At 36.1% G+C, this 17,405-nt stretch overlaps 1 protein-coding gene across 2 annotated transcripts in view; it reads left to right on the top strand.

Annotated features, from left to right (window-relative positions):
• The window catches only part of BRE (brain and reproductive organ-expressed (TNFRSF1A modulator)), a 171,188-nt gene that overhangs the window by 20,532 nt on the left and 133,251 nt on the right, over nt 1-17,405 (top strand). For both annotated transcript variants that reach the window (XM_017834239.1, XM_017834238.1), the window contains 2 exons: nt 608-684; nt 12,667-12,761. In XM_017834239.1, coding sequence (XP_017689728.1) covers nt 608-684; nt 12,667-12,761 — 172 coding nt within the window. The remainder of the gene's footprint in view (nt 1-607; nt 685-12,666; nt 12,762-17,405) is intronic.

Raw genomic sequence — 17,405 nt, 5'->3', positions numbered from 1 at the left:
TGAGGCCCAACTGCTGTTTCAGATGAACTGGAGAGTCACAGATCATGAACATACATCCTCAGTTGTTATATAGCCTCAGATACCTTGTTATGAAACTTGCTCACCTGAAGGCTACTGTGAGACTTTCCACAAGCGAAAATTTTAATGTTATAATAGGTAAAAAATGAATAAATGTTGGTGTATTAAAATTCATCCCAGTTATCTGGGTGGCAGGGATAGGGAATATGTAACCGTGTTACTGTGACATAGAGAGTTGTGGCCTGCAAAATTGTACACAAAGTAGAGGACTTGATGACTTTGACTAATTGTTACCATTCTAATAACGCACTCAAAACCAGAGCATTTTGCATGTGTGTTTTCATTATAAAATGGGAGACAGTTGGCACAGATCCTTAAATTTCTTATACTGTTGTGGGAACTGTTGATCAAAAGAAGATAGGCCTCCTGCATCTTTCCCACCTTTTCTTCTTTCCAAGATTCATAAGGATGAGTATTTTTGGTAGCCACAACATGTTTACTATCAGTCATTTGTATCCTGTAGAATAATGTTGGTGTTTGCTGCCATCTGTAACTACTTAGGACATTCTTCTCTTGTCTTCATTTTCAGCTGTACATCCCTGACCCCTGGACCCAGCTGTGATCGGTTTAAGCTACATATTCCTTATGCTGGAGAAACTCTCAAATGTAAGTTAAAAAATACTGCTGTTGTATCTTGGCCTTTTTTTCACTGTTCCATATCTCGTTAAGTTTTCCAGTGTGTCTGACTTTATGAGTTTTGAGATACCTGTGTTGCTTTCTCTTAAAACTTCAGCTGCAAGAACACACAATTATGAAGAATATCTCATATTTAAGTTTACAGCCTTCCATGATAGTACAGTTTTGAAAAAATGAGTTATAAAAGCCAAAGGTTACAACCCACCCCCCCTAGTATTTCTGTATGTTTCTTTATGTATTTCTAAATGTTATAACTAAGACAATCTCATGACCATTTTTAGACTCACTTGTAATTTGTATGTGCTTTGTGTTGTTTCTTTCTGTCTCTTTTAGGAAGAATTCTTTATTAAGCTCCAATAAAAGATGTCATTCTCTTATTTTATTAAGTATCTTTAAACAATAACTGGTATAATTGACCAGATTAGCGAAATGCGAATTTGATTTTTCTATTTAGTGATATTGTTAAATCCTTCTTATGCTTAGAGGATCTGTAGATACCTAGCTCATTTATCCACTCTTGGTGTGTGTTTTGTTTGTCTTAGTTTATGTTTTGGTTCAAAGGATTAGAATAAAATTTTGGTTTGTATGTTTTTAGAATGTAAAGTTTTCTAAACACTTGAACTGCTGAAAAATGGCTGTGTTGTTTTTCATCTCTAACAACTGAAATATGAGAGAGCGTGAAGAATTTCAGATGAAGTAAAATTCAAAGCTTGGCAATTATAGATTTAGGGCAGCTCTGGTAAAATTCAAAGCTTGGCAATTATAGATTTAGGGCAGCTCTGGTAAAGCCACAACTGGAGTACTGTGTCCAGGTCTGGTCTGTCTATTACCAGAAAAGCATGGACATATTGGAAGGAGTACAGCAAAAGACCACAAAGATGACTAGAGCAACTGGAGCATCTGTTGTGCAAGGGAAGGCCAAGATAGATGAGGCTTCTCAAGAAGAAAAGGCTCAGGGCAAGTCTTACTAATATATATAAATACCTCATGGGGGGAAAAGGAGTCTGGCTCTTCTCAGTGGCAGTCTCTAAAGGGAATTGAAATATAGAAAATTCCATTCAAATGCTATAAAAAAACTATTTTGCAAGAATGGTCAAAGAGTGGAAAAGGTTGTACTTGGAGCTTGTGTAGTTTGTATATCTCCATCCCTGAGATACTCAAAAACCATCTGGACATGACTGTTAGCAATCTCCTCTGTTTACCCTGCTCTGAACTGAAGGACTGGACTAGGCAGTTTCCAGAGGTGCTGTCCAGCCTTAGCTATCCTGTGAGTCTGTGAAAATATGCTATCTGGAGAAGCAAGTACTTGATGTGAACAGAAATGGTAAGCATTTAAAACACTGCTTTGGTAGTATCCATTTGGACTGCATCATACACATGCTGTAGCTCTCCAAGACATTTTAAATATTAAGAATGTAGTTGCATTCCTTCTGCAGTAATTTTTTTTTTTGTCATTATGTCATGCACTGGAGGCCCTTATCCTTTATGAACAGAAATCAACAAAATTAAACTTCTTGTGTATTTCTTTTAAGCTTCCATTTGGCACCTATAAGGGAAGTTGTCTTTACCAGAAGTTGATCTGGAAGTTTGCCTATGTGTTCGAGAGAGGAGCCAGGCTCATGTATCAGCCTACTATGACTATTTTGTCTATTCTAAATATTAGATTATGCCTCAAGAGTACTAGTTGTTCTTTCTCACAAGATAAAAATGGACTATTAATTCCTAGCTAGCAAGTATTTTAAGAAAAAGGATGTGGCTCTGCATTTATTCAGAATTTTTACTAAGTAGTGGTTGTATTATATGAAGCCAACTACCGTATGAGGTAGAATATTTATTTAAAATTGTTATACTGTGTAGCAGACTAAACTTGTTGAGTCTTGGTGTGTTCTGCAATGCGTAGTAAATTCCACTTGAGTCTTGTTTGATGACTATGATCAAGATGCAGTCAAAAGAAGCTTCATTGGATGGCATGCTTTAGAAAATGGTATCATATTTTCTATGTGGCTGTCTTATTTATCGCCATACAGGGCCCTATTTGTGCATTCTGAGAGCTTTAAGTCTTTTCTTATTTCAGGTAGAGGCTAGGAGTGTTCCTAATTCATAAACGAAAATTATTAGATTGAAATGCCCATATGCAAGTGCATAGGCATGCAGACTATATTAATATGCTAAATGACTGTAGTCCCATTAAAATACCTAGAAATATGAGCTCTTATATTTTTAGTATCACATAAGCAATTAAACAACAAAAAAAAGTAATGCTACTGCTCTCTCCACCTTCGTAAAACCCAAACCACACATTTTAACCACGTTTTATATTTTAACAAGACCAACTGAGAGTGATGTAAACAAATGTATCTTTTTCAGAAGTATCTAATAATAGTGAATTCAAGTAATAATAATCCTCCGCGTTTCAGTGTTAAATGTTTGAAAATGCTGTGAATCATTCAGTCTCACAGCAATGTGGAATAAATAGTGACGTGAGGACATTCAAGAAAGCTTTAATAATTTTGTGTTTAGATCTGTGATGATGGCAAGGGAAGACAGCCATAGTGTGCAACCGGAGTTTTTTAGATACTTTGTTGTAGCTGTTGCTGGATCTGTTATCTTTCAAGGACAGAATATTTCTGCAAAGGAAAGTTGTGAAATCTGCCAGAATAAAAAGATTGGCTGAAAATGTTCAGGACCTCCAGTGTATGGGCCTCGGTATGTGGTACTAAACACAGGCTGAAGTGTCTAGTTCCTTTGTGGTTTGTGTTACATCCTCTTTGCAACAGATTAGGTCTTTGCATATCATCAATCATAACCGCTGCCACTGCACAAACACCCCAGCATGAATCCTAGTGTGTTGAAAACTGTTGGTATGCAGCTTTAGGGAAGTATAACTGCATAGTTACAGTCCTGTTTTGCAAAAGACCAGAAAATTCACAGTTTCTTGAAAAAGGAGAAAGTGGACTTGCAGGCAAGGCAGTGGCTGACTACCTGTAGTGTAAAATAATTGCTTTGTTAGCTTTGGTAACAGCAAGTGTCCTGTGAGTTAAGATTGGCTTACCTTCACCTTACTCTTGCAAGTATTCAGAGCTGCTTGAATGTTACACTGAACACTCACTCAGCTCCAGCCACAGACCTTGGAGATACCCACAATTTTATACTAAAGAAAATATTAAGCCAGTGTTCAAGATAAATTAGTTTGTCATACTAATTATCTTCCATCACGCTTCAGAAATTTTCAAATGATGCTTTCAGGGAGACACTTTTACTTTATTTTCTTCTCTAAAGGAAAGAATTTTTTTTTTTGTTTTCATGGCGAGAATGGTTAGAAAACTTGAGCCTGCTCTTATTAGACTGTCAATTAAAATCTGAGACAGCCATATTGTTTTTATTAGTTCATCCAGAAGTCAATGTTGTTACATTAAACTTGATGCTTTTCTCTGTATTTGAGTTTTTCAAAGCTCTTAATTTCTGGAAGACTGTCTGTAATACCCTGTAAGAGGTTGAATCTGTGTTCCTACGACAAAACTGATTTTGTGTGGTATGCAGAGCTATCCTTTATTGCTAACTGAACAGCAGTATCTGCTTAGTAAAGTTCAGTATTCTGTCTGGAGAAGTATTTGTGTATTTTGAGGTGAAGCGTTCTGTAACTGTTGCAGATACTGTGGTCTTAGTTGATAAAACATCATGGCAGATGTCAGTAGAAATTGTCAGGATAAGCACAGTTACAAGCTGCAATAGTGTCTACTGAATAATATTAATAATTAAAATACATAATTTAGAATCAAATTACAATTTTGTTTCAGCAAACCCTGGAATATTTTGGTTTTGGTTTTCCTCTTTCACTCAAGCTTTCGTTGCTGCTTGCTAAAAGAGTCTGACTTTTTTTTTTTCCTGTGCTCTTCACATTTTCTTTTTCAGGCACTGATGCCTCCTTCCCTCTCTGACCTTGAGTGCTGTCATCTGGAATTTCACAGTGATTAAACAATGTGTTGCCCTTGTGATGCTACTGTTCTCTGTGGCCTCTTGAACTCTAGTATTTTCATATTCTGTCTGATTTTCGCTATTTTTATGTGAGTGGATTATAGCTCTGGGTTCTACTGCCACCACTTTGTTTTTCCTTGATCCCGAAGAACATTGCTTTTTTTTTTTTTCATTTGAAGCTTAGTTTTTCTCTTTTTTGCTTCTGATTTCTGTTTGTTAGTTCCTTACTCATTTTAGAGGAGGAAATCAGTTTTGCTGCCTAACTAGTCTAAGAATATTGCCCATAATATACAAAATCTCATCTGCTTTTATTCCTGTGATGGAACTCTTTCAGTAAGTTCATCCAGTCTTCCTGTGGCTTTCTATTTTAAGGAAGCAGTTAAAAATAACAACAAAAAAGATAAAGAAGAGCCTGACCTTCTTGTTGCCCTTTTAAAGGCTGCTTTGCAAATTTATTTGCGAAACACTTGTTTATTGTGTCAATAAGCAATTGTAAAAACGATTTTGCAAGTTATTGTAAGATTTAGGATTCTCATAAACCATGTTGCTGCAATGAATGTGTCATTGTTTTGTGCACCATTCAGTTATTTTACACAGGTTGTGGTTTAGTTGAGGCTCTTACAGAAAGGATTTCTTGATTGCTGTATTTCACATTATACTTAGGTGATATCCTTACCTGTATGGTAAGTGTGTTTCTGCTGGGTCATGCAACGTGCCACAAATTTTTCCAGGCAATATGTTTTCTAAAGTTTTTCTGGGTCTTGCTTTACAGGGCAGGAAGAATAAATCTTTTTCCTTTAGAAACTTTTTCATTATCCAATGAATGTACCTAATGGGAATGTCAAGAGATAGTCTGATCTTTTTGCAATATTTATTTCTTCATTGAATACAAAGTTTACAACAATATTTTCCTCTTTTAAATAATCACCTTCCTCTCACTTGTGTTTTTTGTGGGTTTTTTGACACTTTTCTTTACGTACTGGACTTCTCTTGAGCAAGTAAATCAGAAGTTTTTGCAGGTGTATTAAACAGTGTATTTCTGCATCAAGAGGAGTGACCTTAGAAGTATCTATGTGCAAGTGTGGACTTAGGGAGGCTTAAAAGATTTTACATTAGGCCACCACACTGGTACTGCCATTGTGCCTTCCAACTTTGCTCTTTCCTCCTTTTCTCTCCTAGTTAGGCTGCACATACTGGTGATGGTCTGCAGTCCGTTTGGTTAAATGTATTTATCCTTCGCCTTCACGTTTTCTGACTTACCCAGTGTCTCTGTTTTAACTTCTCCGGTGTTGCCTGGCTTTAATTTCTGCCAATATCTTATCCCTTCTTGTATTATCTGTTATCATCTTTGTCCTCTTCAGTTCTAGTACTAACATTTCTGAGAAAGCAGTTATCCAGCTACAGAAGTGCAAGTAACCGAGATTGTCCTGATGCCTTCTTGCTCAGCTTTGAAGCCAACTCATTTATTTTTATTCCACTTTTGCAGATTTGCCCACTTTGCAAAAGAATGTGATTTCTCTTTCTGTACAGTCTTACAGCTCTTTTTTTTTTTCTCCTACAGCAACATTTGTTAGTTGAGTTAAAGAAAAAAAAACACCCACACCTGCAATCCTTTGTCCAAGAATCAAATTAACATCCTACAAATTCTTCCTATATATTTTTTTTCTTTTATTGGAAAACTGGGACTTGATTCACTAGCCTAACTACAGATGTCTAACTGAGGTTCCCTCGAGTACCTTGGTAGTCTTTTCAGCTGCTGACCCAAAGGACACTGATCTCTCTGAAAAAGCATGTCATAAATGTGCCCTGAGGCATCTCAAATGACACTAAACAACTTGATTAATCACCTGAACCAACTTTATGGAGACTGGGTCTTTTGCAGCTTTGCATGTAGCAGAGTAGCTGGGATTTCTTCTGGAGTGTCAGAGAGGTACAGAGAAGGTTGGTTTTTTTCTGATACAATCAAATACCTTTCTTGCAAATTGTCCCTCTATTCTGAAATGTTTTTGAGTCTTTAATAATGACTTTTTTGCATTTTTTTTTGATACCTTGATTTGCATGTGAAGTCAGAAATTAAGCTCAAAAGCATCCTTTACTTGAGAGAAGAATAACCTGGCAGCAGCAATACCACACCAAAATAGAATTACTCCTGTATCTTCCTTCAGTAGTAGTAGTTTTGTATTTAACAAGTTGTATTGTCATTTCAGGAATTAATCTTTCTTGCCAACCAATTAATAAGAGGCTCTATAGGTAACTATATTACTGGGTTTGACTTAAAGCCTGTACAGCAAAAATCTTTAGGGTGGAACACAGTGACAAGTTGGCAGGTCTGCATTTAGTTCATTTAAATCCTTTTGTACTACTGGCTGTACTGACTTAGTATCTTGGTTGTAGTGAGTAACTGAGTTTTGTATCTGTAAAGACAATTAATAATGGCTGGTTTAGGTAAGAGTTTGTTTATAGAAGAGACCGATCAGTAGCTTTTGTCTACAATTTGCGTGGCTACTAGAAGGGACAGGTTAGCATTCTGAACTGATGAATAGTACAATTCTCCTGACTTTTTCATTTTAATATTCAACAAGAGCATTTTCTGTATTTTCATGAAACTGATTCTCCACATATATTTGGACTCTTGCTTCAGCAATTTTCCCTATTATCTGTGAATGCATTTCATAATCAAGTTGCATTTGGATTTCTTAAAAGCCAAATGGGTTGATCTCCTTCATAACAAATTCCATTCAAAATGGTCTTATTTCAGGCTGCAGTGACCACACATGTTTATTCTACATACTTAGTGCTGACTTAAAAATTCTTGGCATCAGAAGAAACTGAAGATGATGGATATCCTTTCAAAAGTAGAGTCTGGGAAGTTGACTGGTACTCTGCTTCCTGATTTTGCCACCATCAGTTAAACAGAGATGTTAATGCTGTGGCACTCTTAGCATAGCATCTTTCAGTACTACCAAACTTATAGTGTGGTTAAAAAACTAAAGAAAAATACCCTGAAAAGGAAGTTACCAGGAGGAGAAAAACTGTGTGTGGAATAGGCCAGTAGAAAGCAATTGTAAGGATTTCAGAGATTTCTCAGTTTCAGAGTAAGACCTACCTGTCTTGCTTGTAGTCAAGTCTTATTCCTTTGTTAGATTTGCTTATATATTTTGATAGATGACAAAAGAACAGCCCATATGTGTATTAAAAGAAATTATGGATTTAAGTATTAATATTTCTATCTTTTTGTCTATTGGGAGCATATTAACTTTTCTTTTGAAATTCTGTAAAATATTTCAAAATTTAATGCTGTTTGCCTGAGGAGACAAAAAGCAAAAGAAAGTAATATTTTTGGATAATGAAAAGCAACAGAGTATGATACATCCTTTTTCTTCTAAATTTATCTTTGATTTGATGGCTTTAACTTTATAGAAGTAATTTTAAATTCTGTAGTAGTATGTAATTGGAAATATAATTCCACCAAAGTAATTATTGCCTGGTGTATCTACAGAATTAAGATAAGTATGGTTTGAGTGTGAAGGTTTTGCTTGCCTTGCTCTTATACTGGAATGGTCATTGTCGATAGCGCTGTGGAACACCACATGGTTTGCCTTCCATCAAGGCAATAAGGGCAAACAGAGTTGAAATGTATGAAAAACTACATGCTCATGTGCTGAAGATGCAAGGAAAAGGGTCGTCGTTTCATCTAGGTGAGAAGGGGAAAGAATGCAGGATTATATTGATTTTTTTTTTTTGGTGTTTTTTTTCTTCCCAGGTTAAAAGGGTAACCATTCTCAAACTCTAAGCACAATAAGTTTGCAAATGGCTTTACTGATTAAAAATGTTATTTTTATTTACCCCAGCACATTTATATTTGAAAAGGGTAAGCCACAGGTAATACCATGTAAGTACTTGTTACAAAAATGGATATTTCTACTAGGTCAAGACAAACTGTTAGCTTGTGATTCAAAATATTTAGCACCTTATATTTTGTAAGCTCACGCAGAGCCTAGTGTTAATATTTATGTGAAGTGAAACCAGACTTGAGTTGGCTGTTGTGATTGTTTAAATACCTTTTATTTGAGTGTAATGGAGCATTTTTTATTTATGCGTCATAACCCTGCCAAGCAAACTGTTGGCTGCAGTTTTAGTTTCTCTGGATTGTAGTATTTAACAAACTCAGGATGTTTCCCTTAATCTGTAGCCTCGTTTGTTATGGTGTACTTTTGTTGAGCACGTGTAACTTATGAAAATATCTCATGCTCATAGTTCAGAATAAGGCAAACTCCTTCCTTAGGCTTAAGCCTTCTAGAGTCAAAGGTGTTACTTTTTCTGTCTTAAGACAGTAAATTAAGAAAGACATAAGTGAAACTATTTGGAAGGGCAAATCACAGAGCAGAAAAGTTAGAGAGGCCAGGGATGATGAGGATGGTTATCTGATATGGTTCAAAAAAAGGTTCTTTTTTCTTTTGCTTTAGAAACTAGCTGAATGTGTTTGGATTCATGGCAGAAGTAAGACTTAGAATAAGATTTAACTGAGGGGATACTTTTTTCCTTTTTAAATACATGAAATGTTTGTTCTAAGGTCAGATCTTTAATGGTAAGATGCTGTATTTGACTTCCAGAATGAAAGCCACTGATGATAGAGAATCATTGCTCTTTTCTAACTGTTAACATTGAAGTGGAATTTTGTTCTGAACTTCTTTGTCTTTATTAAAATGTCACCCAGCCTATGTGAGGCTCGATTGTAGCAGAATAAATTAGGGTTTACATTTGGATAAAAACCCATAGTACTGTAGGAAGGAGAGTGTAAATGATACGTTTCTGGTTTAGTTAGAAAATAAGGACAGCAGCATGATTTTTAGGTTCCATGGGGTTGTAAAATGTTTTGAGTATGGTCTCAGCAATAGTGTTTTGTGATTGTATGATTAACAGGCACTGAAATATTGATTTTATTTGTTTTGAAGCCTAGAGAACCTATGTAGCTATGTAACGTATGGCCTTTTGGAAAATGACTACACAACAGGGAAAAATGGTCTTAATATACACACTGGCTTTAATATTGATACATTTGGTCTCAAAATGACTTTTATTAAAGGGGCTTGGGAGTTTGAGTTTGAGGCATGTTTACCCTGGACAAGTAGAAGCAATTTTATCAGTTATAGGTAATAGTAACAGAAAAGCAAAAATCACAATGTTAATTTTTACTCTGGATTCTATCCCTTGTACTGAATAGTTCTTTGGGATCAGTAGGTCATGAAAACTTTTTTTTGCATAGTTGGTCACTCACTGTGGATAAGAACTGATATGCCACTGATATTTAATGGAAGAAGGGATGTGACAGAGGGTGGTGAAGAAGAAATATGAGCATGTGAAGTAGATAATAGGTAATAGGTTTGGCTAGCTGCAACATCATGTGCCCAACCTCAATGTGACCACAGAGAGAGGGTACCTTCTTCAAATGTCTCTCATCCCACAGCAGGAATCAGTGCGTGGGATATGCAGCTGACCTGAACCTCAAATTGTAAAAGTTCACCCTCGTGTGTTAAACTAATAATGCCAATTTTAATTTACTGTTACACTGAGCACTGCATATGATGATGATCTGGGACTTACTGTGAGCTCTGTTCACTTCATGTTGTGGTAGAACTGAAAACGCTGTGAAGGGAAAGAGTTTATACCTACTTGAACCTCCATGTTGCACCTATTGCCACAGCTTTCCTGAGGTTCACCCCTGACTGTGGAGCTTACAAAGGTGAATACAGTTTATTGCCAATCTCACTACTCAAGCAGAGTCTTGAAGCCATCTCATGATGTACTGTTCTGTAATAGTTTTATGCTAGTTGAATTTGGAGGTATAACCTAAAAAATAAGCAGTTATTTTGATCCTTCTTTTTTTATTCTAAGCAGCCTTTTGTAGTATGTGTGTAGTTGGAGCGCAGCTCCTAGTGAGCTGAACTGTTGGTATATGCACTCTATTTCATCAACTCTTTTAAAGCAGGAATGCAGAGAATGAAAAGCATGCAACTAGTAACTGCAGTATGGAAAGTGTGTGTTAAATGAGTTACTTGTCATCACATAGGAACATGTCAAAAACACAGATACAGTTCTTTCCTTCAGAGCAGCATTGGGCTATCTAAGTCACAGGCCAAGCTTTTTCATTGTGCTGTTTTCTGAGTTATTCATAACAAGCCTCTTTCAAAGCTCAGTTAAAGAATGTATTAAGGTACATCTCCTTCAACACATAACCTCGAATTCACTGGTAGAAATTGGTGAGGTCGTTGTAAAGAGCCATACATGACATTTTAATTGCAGTAAAAGTAAGAAAAGGATTGCTTTATAGTGTCATAGGAACTACCCAGTCTAGTAAACATCAACTTTTCTGAATTCTTCGTTGCTGTATTACAGTTTAGGCAATTTAGTAATTATTTTCTCTTGCTTAATAAAGATGCATTTCCTGTTGCAATTTTATGCCATTTCCTCTAGGATTGGTACCTATTTCGTTCTTCTTTTAAATTAAATAGAAGGTTGATTTTTATGTTGAGTGTGTTGGGAATTTTAGCTGGCAGACCTCTGCTATTTTCTGCACCCCGTACTTGCACGTGCTCCTGACAGTTGTGAAAGGAAGGTAGGAGTGCGGACAGGAGAAACCCACACTGTGCTCTACTGAGTCGCATGATCGGTGAGTTTGTGATTTGGAGCAATACTCTGGCGCATACCTACTGCAGACTGGCCATTGGCTTCTTGGTCATGAGCCTTCATCTGCTGCAATTAGTCTTTACAGCATCCTTGCTTCCAACTGAAGCCAAGATAAGTTTACAGAATATCGACAATTAAAACTGTCATGTTAAATGTCTTGACGTGGTGACATCCCTGAGCCAGCAATGTGGCTTTGCAAGATTTCTTCATCTGATGCTTTTTTCCAGATCTGCATTCATAATTTTTTAAGAAATAAAAAGTGGTTTAATTTTTTCTGGACAGAATTGTTTATAAGTCTTACCACACTGGCTTTACTTTGCTATGTGGATTTCAAACAAGTGGTAACACATAGTAGGTACTGTCTTATTTTTTTTCTACTGTCTGCTACCTCACAAATCTGCAAAAGGTCGGTTACTCTTCTGTATCGTCATAAAGAAGAAAGAATGATTGGAAGCTAGACAAGTAAGGCAAGGAACATTTATTTTTATTTTTTTTTCACTTTTTTCTTGGACTATGAAAGGCTTTTTTAAAAGCTCAGATGCATATGACCACCTCTTGATCTATATGAACTCTGAAGTATGTTTACCAGTGAAATAGTGCAATCCAAATTTCTTTAAACTATCACATCGGTGATTAATTGCGTATCTTGTGACACTGGCAAGATGACAACTCAGTGTCAAGCTGTGATGAAATTTTATATTTTTAGTTAATTTTAGTCTCTCCATTTAAATGTGTAGTACTGCATTTCTCTTGGCCAGAATTTGGATAGTTGGAATGGTTCCTATTGAACTGTGTATTCTTCCTTCAAAGAGTTGGGGGTGGCAAGGAGAAGAGAGAGTAAGTGCTGCTAAGTTTTAAAAGCTTTGGTATTTTGAAAATCGTGGGCCTTAGTAGTTTGGGATTGACTTTAACTTAATAAACAAAACACAGCCATCTAAATATGGTACTTTTTATTAAAACAAGATCTCTTTTCAAACTTGGTGTTTTGAGGCAACCCTCAATAATGTTTGCAATGCCATTTGAGATACAAAGCAAAAATGTATTTCATGTTTCATTGCTTGCAGAGGAGGAGGAAACTGTACCTCAGGAATTTGACTTCATCCCCCAAAACATCTGATGCTTATCTTGCATGTGAATTTTTGTAAAAATTACATGGATGAAATACTACATGAAATATTTTTAATGTCGCTATTAAATTCTGTGTTAAAAATGTATGTCATGTGTGATTATTTTTTATTTATAAGCACATATGTAGAAGTGCAAACAGTGTTTTCATTTATTGCTTTTCAGGGGATATAATTTTCAATGCTCACTATCCTGACCTGCCACCAGATTTTATCTTTGGAGAGGATGCTGAATTTTTGCCCGATCCTTCTGCCTTGCATGTAAGTACTTTACTGTTTGAGAATTTTACACCATGCAAGGAGTCTTGACTTTTCTAGAATAGCTTCAGCAACAGAAATTTTCCAACAGTGCAAAATAAATATCTTTTATCTCACTTTTGTGTGAGTATAAACACATTGTTTTCTAATGTGATTTAAAGTTGCATCTGTAAATGGCAGGGTGGTGCCTGTTAAAGCATTTTAATCAGGACAATATTACCTTTACAATAACTATTTGGAGTATCTGTTAAAATATGTCTATTTAATATCTTAAATGATCTGTCTCAGAAAAAATGATTGATAAATTGTGTCTTTAAAAAGCATTTATTTCTAAAAAAAAGAAGTAGCATAATTTTGTGTAACGATGTCGATTTTCGTTTTCTTGTGAGGAAGCGAAGAACCAGGTGGTATGTTATGGCAACTCCTGCATATATGTATATAAATTATATATATATAATTATATATATTATATATATATTATAAATATATATATATAATAAGGTGTATATATATATATAAGTTATATACATATGTATATATATAAGGTATATAGCAGTCACTGGTAGAAACACAAACCTGGGAAGTGTCTTTTAATTGAACTTCTTGCCTAGGGGAGGGGCTCTTTGTGCAGTCCTCTCTCATGCAACCCCTCTTATGCTTTATGAGCATGTCTCCAGAGCTCCCCAGAGAAGTCAGAGGCTGTTGTGCTGTGTTACAGATGTCATGGTGGAGGAGTGTGAGGCAGTGGCCTCAGAGTTGAACATGTCCTTGATGTGTGACTTGGCAAATGCTGGTTTTTGGTTCTACCTTTATTCATTTCATAGTAAGTTATATATAAAAATCTTTAAAGTATTAGTTTGAATAATTATTTTGAGCATACCTAACAGAACTTTTAAAAGGTGAATGTCATATTTCTTTTCTTTCCCCAATCATTTTCCTGTTAACCTCACAAACTCCTTTGGGAAGTAGGTATGGTGCTGATGAACATCAATTTCATTAGGCTTGTTTATAGAAAAGGTTTTACTTTCTATGACAATTCTAAAATTGTTTTCACACTCCTTATTTACCAGTTCTATTTTCCTCTTTTCCTCTTTTGTTTCACATTCTTACAACCTCCTGAGAAATGTTCATATTAGCAACCACTGTCTGCAGTTGACGTTAAAGGAAAAGGAGGACTTCTTAATGTACTGGAAAACTGAAAATAATAACAAATAGCAAATGAGATATGAAATAAAGACAATTTTGGGCATCTTGCAGAAATGCTGTTCAGATGGAGAAGCTTGCTGAGAGTGATACGGTGTTGCATTTCTCATGTGAAAAGGAGTCCCTAGCAGTAGTGATCCGCAGGCAAACCTGCAAGAATAAAAACATACTTATTTTTCTTTCTTTCTTTTTTTCATTGTTCATTAATGATGCTTCTTTTGGGAGTGTTGCTTTTCTGCCTAAGCACAGAACAAACTTCCTGTCCTCTTTGTTGGGAAGCAACTTGAAGAGCCATTTGCTTCTTGATACATAATGAGGTATTAACCAGCCTATTTAAAATTAATTGAAAGAAACCAAAGAAGAAATTTGCAAACCAACAGTTTTTGTTTTATGTTAGTCATTATGCCTTTCTATAGCATTCACTAGGTAAATGTAATCACTTTTGATAAGGTCCTTGGTCATTCTCCTGCAGTCCATCTGATGGTATGGAATGTGTTATCTCCACCTTGCAGCTTTGGTCTGTATAGAGTACTTTTGCTTTCACATTTGCTGTTTAATGTTCCCTCTGGTTTGTAGAGTTTTTCTTCAGAATGTTACATTAACAATAACTTGGTTATTGTGCTAAATCTTTGAATAGCTCCCTTTTTTCCCACAAATGTGAGAACTGTTTAATGAAGATAATTTTAATCAAATTCTAAGACATTAGCAGAATTCTTTAATGCTTTAACATATCTTTCTACTGACTAGAAGTAAAATACAGATTAGCACATTGACCGTAATTTAATGCTCCTAATCTTGAACAATCTTCAAATACTTCTGATGCAACAGTTCCTGGCAATCAAAACAGAATCTACCATGCACAAAAGCATGTAGATTTTATTAAATGAGGAGTACAGTCTCCGAGCAAGTAATATGTGCCGTTGGATCTGTGGGAATTCTGACATTGAGCCTTTATGCGCTGCTCTTGTCTGCCTGAGTGTCTCGTTTTCCAAGAAGTCATCACATGCTGTTGCATGGCTTGAGTCAGGCATTATGCTTAGCTTGAGACAAGAACCAGGTACTCCAGATTCCACAAGCTCGTGTGGCTCTAATAGAAGCTGGCAGTAGACTTCCCTGAAGACATTTGAATGGCTGTGTTGCAGATCAGTCACTCTTCAGTTTCCATGGCCATGGGCAGACTTTTGAGTTAGGTTTTCATTTGACCGTGGTAACAGGTGTTCAGTTAAGCAGCTGTTAGCCAGACAGCTAAAGCAAGATTCCAGAAATACTGCATTTTAAAAAGTAGATGCTGTAGATGAAGAGTTCATGGTATCTTTTTTTTTTCCCCAGAGAATTCCTAAATGGTTGGACCGGCATTTCAGCAGTGGGGTGATATGTTGAGCACTCTTGTTGTTACAGACAGAGATAATCAACTGTGTTCTTTCATTGACAATGCAATTGCAGAATCAAGCTGAAAATGCTCATTAAAACTCATCTTTGCTTTTGTGCCTTGCACAAATATTAGATGCTTGGGTTTGAAACTCTGCTGGAGTCTCAAGTTCAGCACCACAAAATATATGCTTCATTACGTGTTTTACCAGAAGTAGTTACTCTGCTGGTTGCAGCGTCTGATTGTGTGCATGCTCATCTTCTAGAATGATGTAGGCAACTCAACAGAGGGGCAAGTGGTCCATTTATTTTGGTTTGTCATATAGTATTAATTACAGTCTGAGGGCTAGCTTCTTTAGGTTGGTGATGCTGTTCATGCTCAAAGCGTTATTAGAAATAAACAGTTTTATTCTTTATTCGCATTAAAAACGTTTTCCTGTTGAATGCATTTGATACCTGTGTGCCTAGCAGGCATAAATAAAATCAGCTTCTCAGAATGTAAATAGGAAAGTTCTTCCCTGCTCTAGTGTGTATTCATTTTGGATGACAAGTATTAGAAATGTATTTTAAAAACAACCTATGATTCACTCCGTTCTGATTAAAAATCCAGTTGGCACACAACAAGATTAGTGATTGTGTACGGATGAGATTAATTTGGAGCTCATTACAATGACGCCAGTTTGAGTAACAAGAATTGTTTGTTATGTTAGCCTAGCTGATTGTTAATTTGAGCCAGTTAATAACTGAAGTGCTTATGCAAAATGTTAACCCCATTTTTCCAGTGATTTTGAAATATCCTCTGTTTGGAGGAAAAAAAAGAGGAGACAGTAGTAGTGCGTACAAGCTAACAGTAGTGTGTACAAGCTAACTGTCAGTTCAAGGATTTGGGTTTCCAGCTAGTCTTCCCAGAATTATTCTGCCCACCCATCACTGTTGCAAAGGCTTCATTAGCCTTAGTGGGAATGGAGACAAGAGAACATGAGCATTTCCTGAAACCTGCTAAGTGCTGAATATGTCCTTGTGGGGTAGTGTATGGTATATTCCTTTTGGGAATACTTTGTGCTGCATTTGCGTGGAAGGAAGACATTGTCATCACAGAATTTCAGAGAATGGGCCGCTGCAGTTGTCGTGCTGGTACCTAGCGCTGGAAAGATTGTTTGCCCTTGTCTAATTGCTAATACTGAGTACAGATTGCAGTCATTGTGGAGCTGATTGACCTAATTTTGCTACTCAGGTGTATTGGCTATCATGCTCTATATCTTGCAAAGACCAATGTTTGTTTTAAGTTCTTGTATTTGTGCTTATTAGACTCCATATTTATCATTTGGCTATATGATACTGTTGTGAAGGTTGTATTGTTTTCTATGTCTTTGTTCAAAGTCTTAATCGTTATTTCTGTTGGTTGCTGAGTTAGCTTTTAATGGGTAGTGAAGAGATCCTTTAAATATCTCTCTCTTCCATTAAGTGTTCTTCATTTACTGTCAGGTGCATGAGACAGATGTTTAACAGTGTCAGTTGTTCTCCTGCTCACAGTAACTACAAAAAAGCCCAAAAACCCTTTATATTAACTAATGCTGTTTGACCTGTTTTGTTTTGAAAAGTCTTTTCAGTTGTATTGTTAGCAAAGATGCAGGTGATATGTGTTCTAGTATGAAAGCCCCACATAAGGCTATGACCACGATGGTTTTCAGCGTATGATTTTAAAGTTTAAAGCCACAGTAGTGGGTTCTCTTCATCTGGGAAATGCGTGGATAGGTTCGAACTGTTTTAGCATTGTTGTCTCTTCTGCTTACTCTAATTTCAGATGGCAGCACAAGATTTCATCCTTGGACCCCTAGCCTGCTACTCTTGTAGTGAAAGCCTTAAATTAGTTTGGCTTCAGTTGAACTTGGGAAATTTAAGAAAAACAGAATGCAGGATTGGATCCTGGATGTTATTAGAAGAGAGTTTTTTCCTATTTTGAACTTCTTTATATTCACATTTTTTGTGTTTACTTCTCAGTCATATCCTGACTTTATATGTCAAGGAGTGTTTTGATTATTTATAATCCAGTGTTACTTATCGTTTTATTCTATA

The sequence above is a fragment of the Lepidothrix coronata genome, unplaced genomic scaffold (genome assembly GCF_001604755.1).
Source record: "Lepidothrix coronata isolate B3197 unplaced genomic scaffold, Lepidothrix_coronata-1.0 Scaffold230, whole genome shotgun sequence".
Taxonomy (NCBI): domain Eukaryota; kingdom Metazoa; phylum Chordata; class Aves; order Passeriformes; family Pipridae; genus Lepidothrix; species Lepidothrix coronata.
The sequence above is the reverse complement of the archived record's forward strand: the minus strand, read 5'-3'. Positions and strand labels throughout refer to the sequence as shown.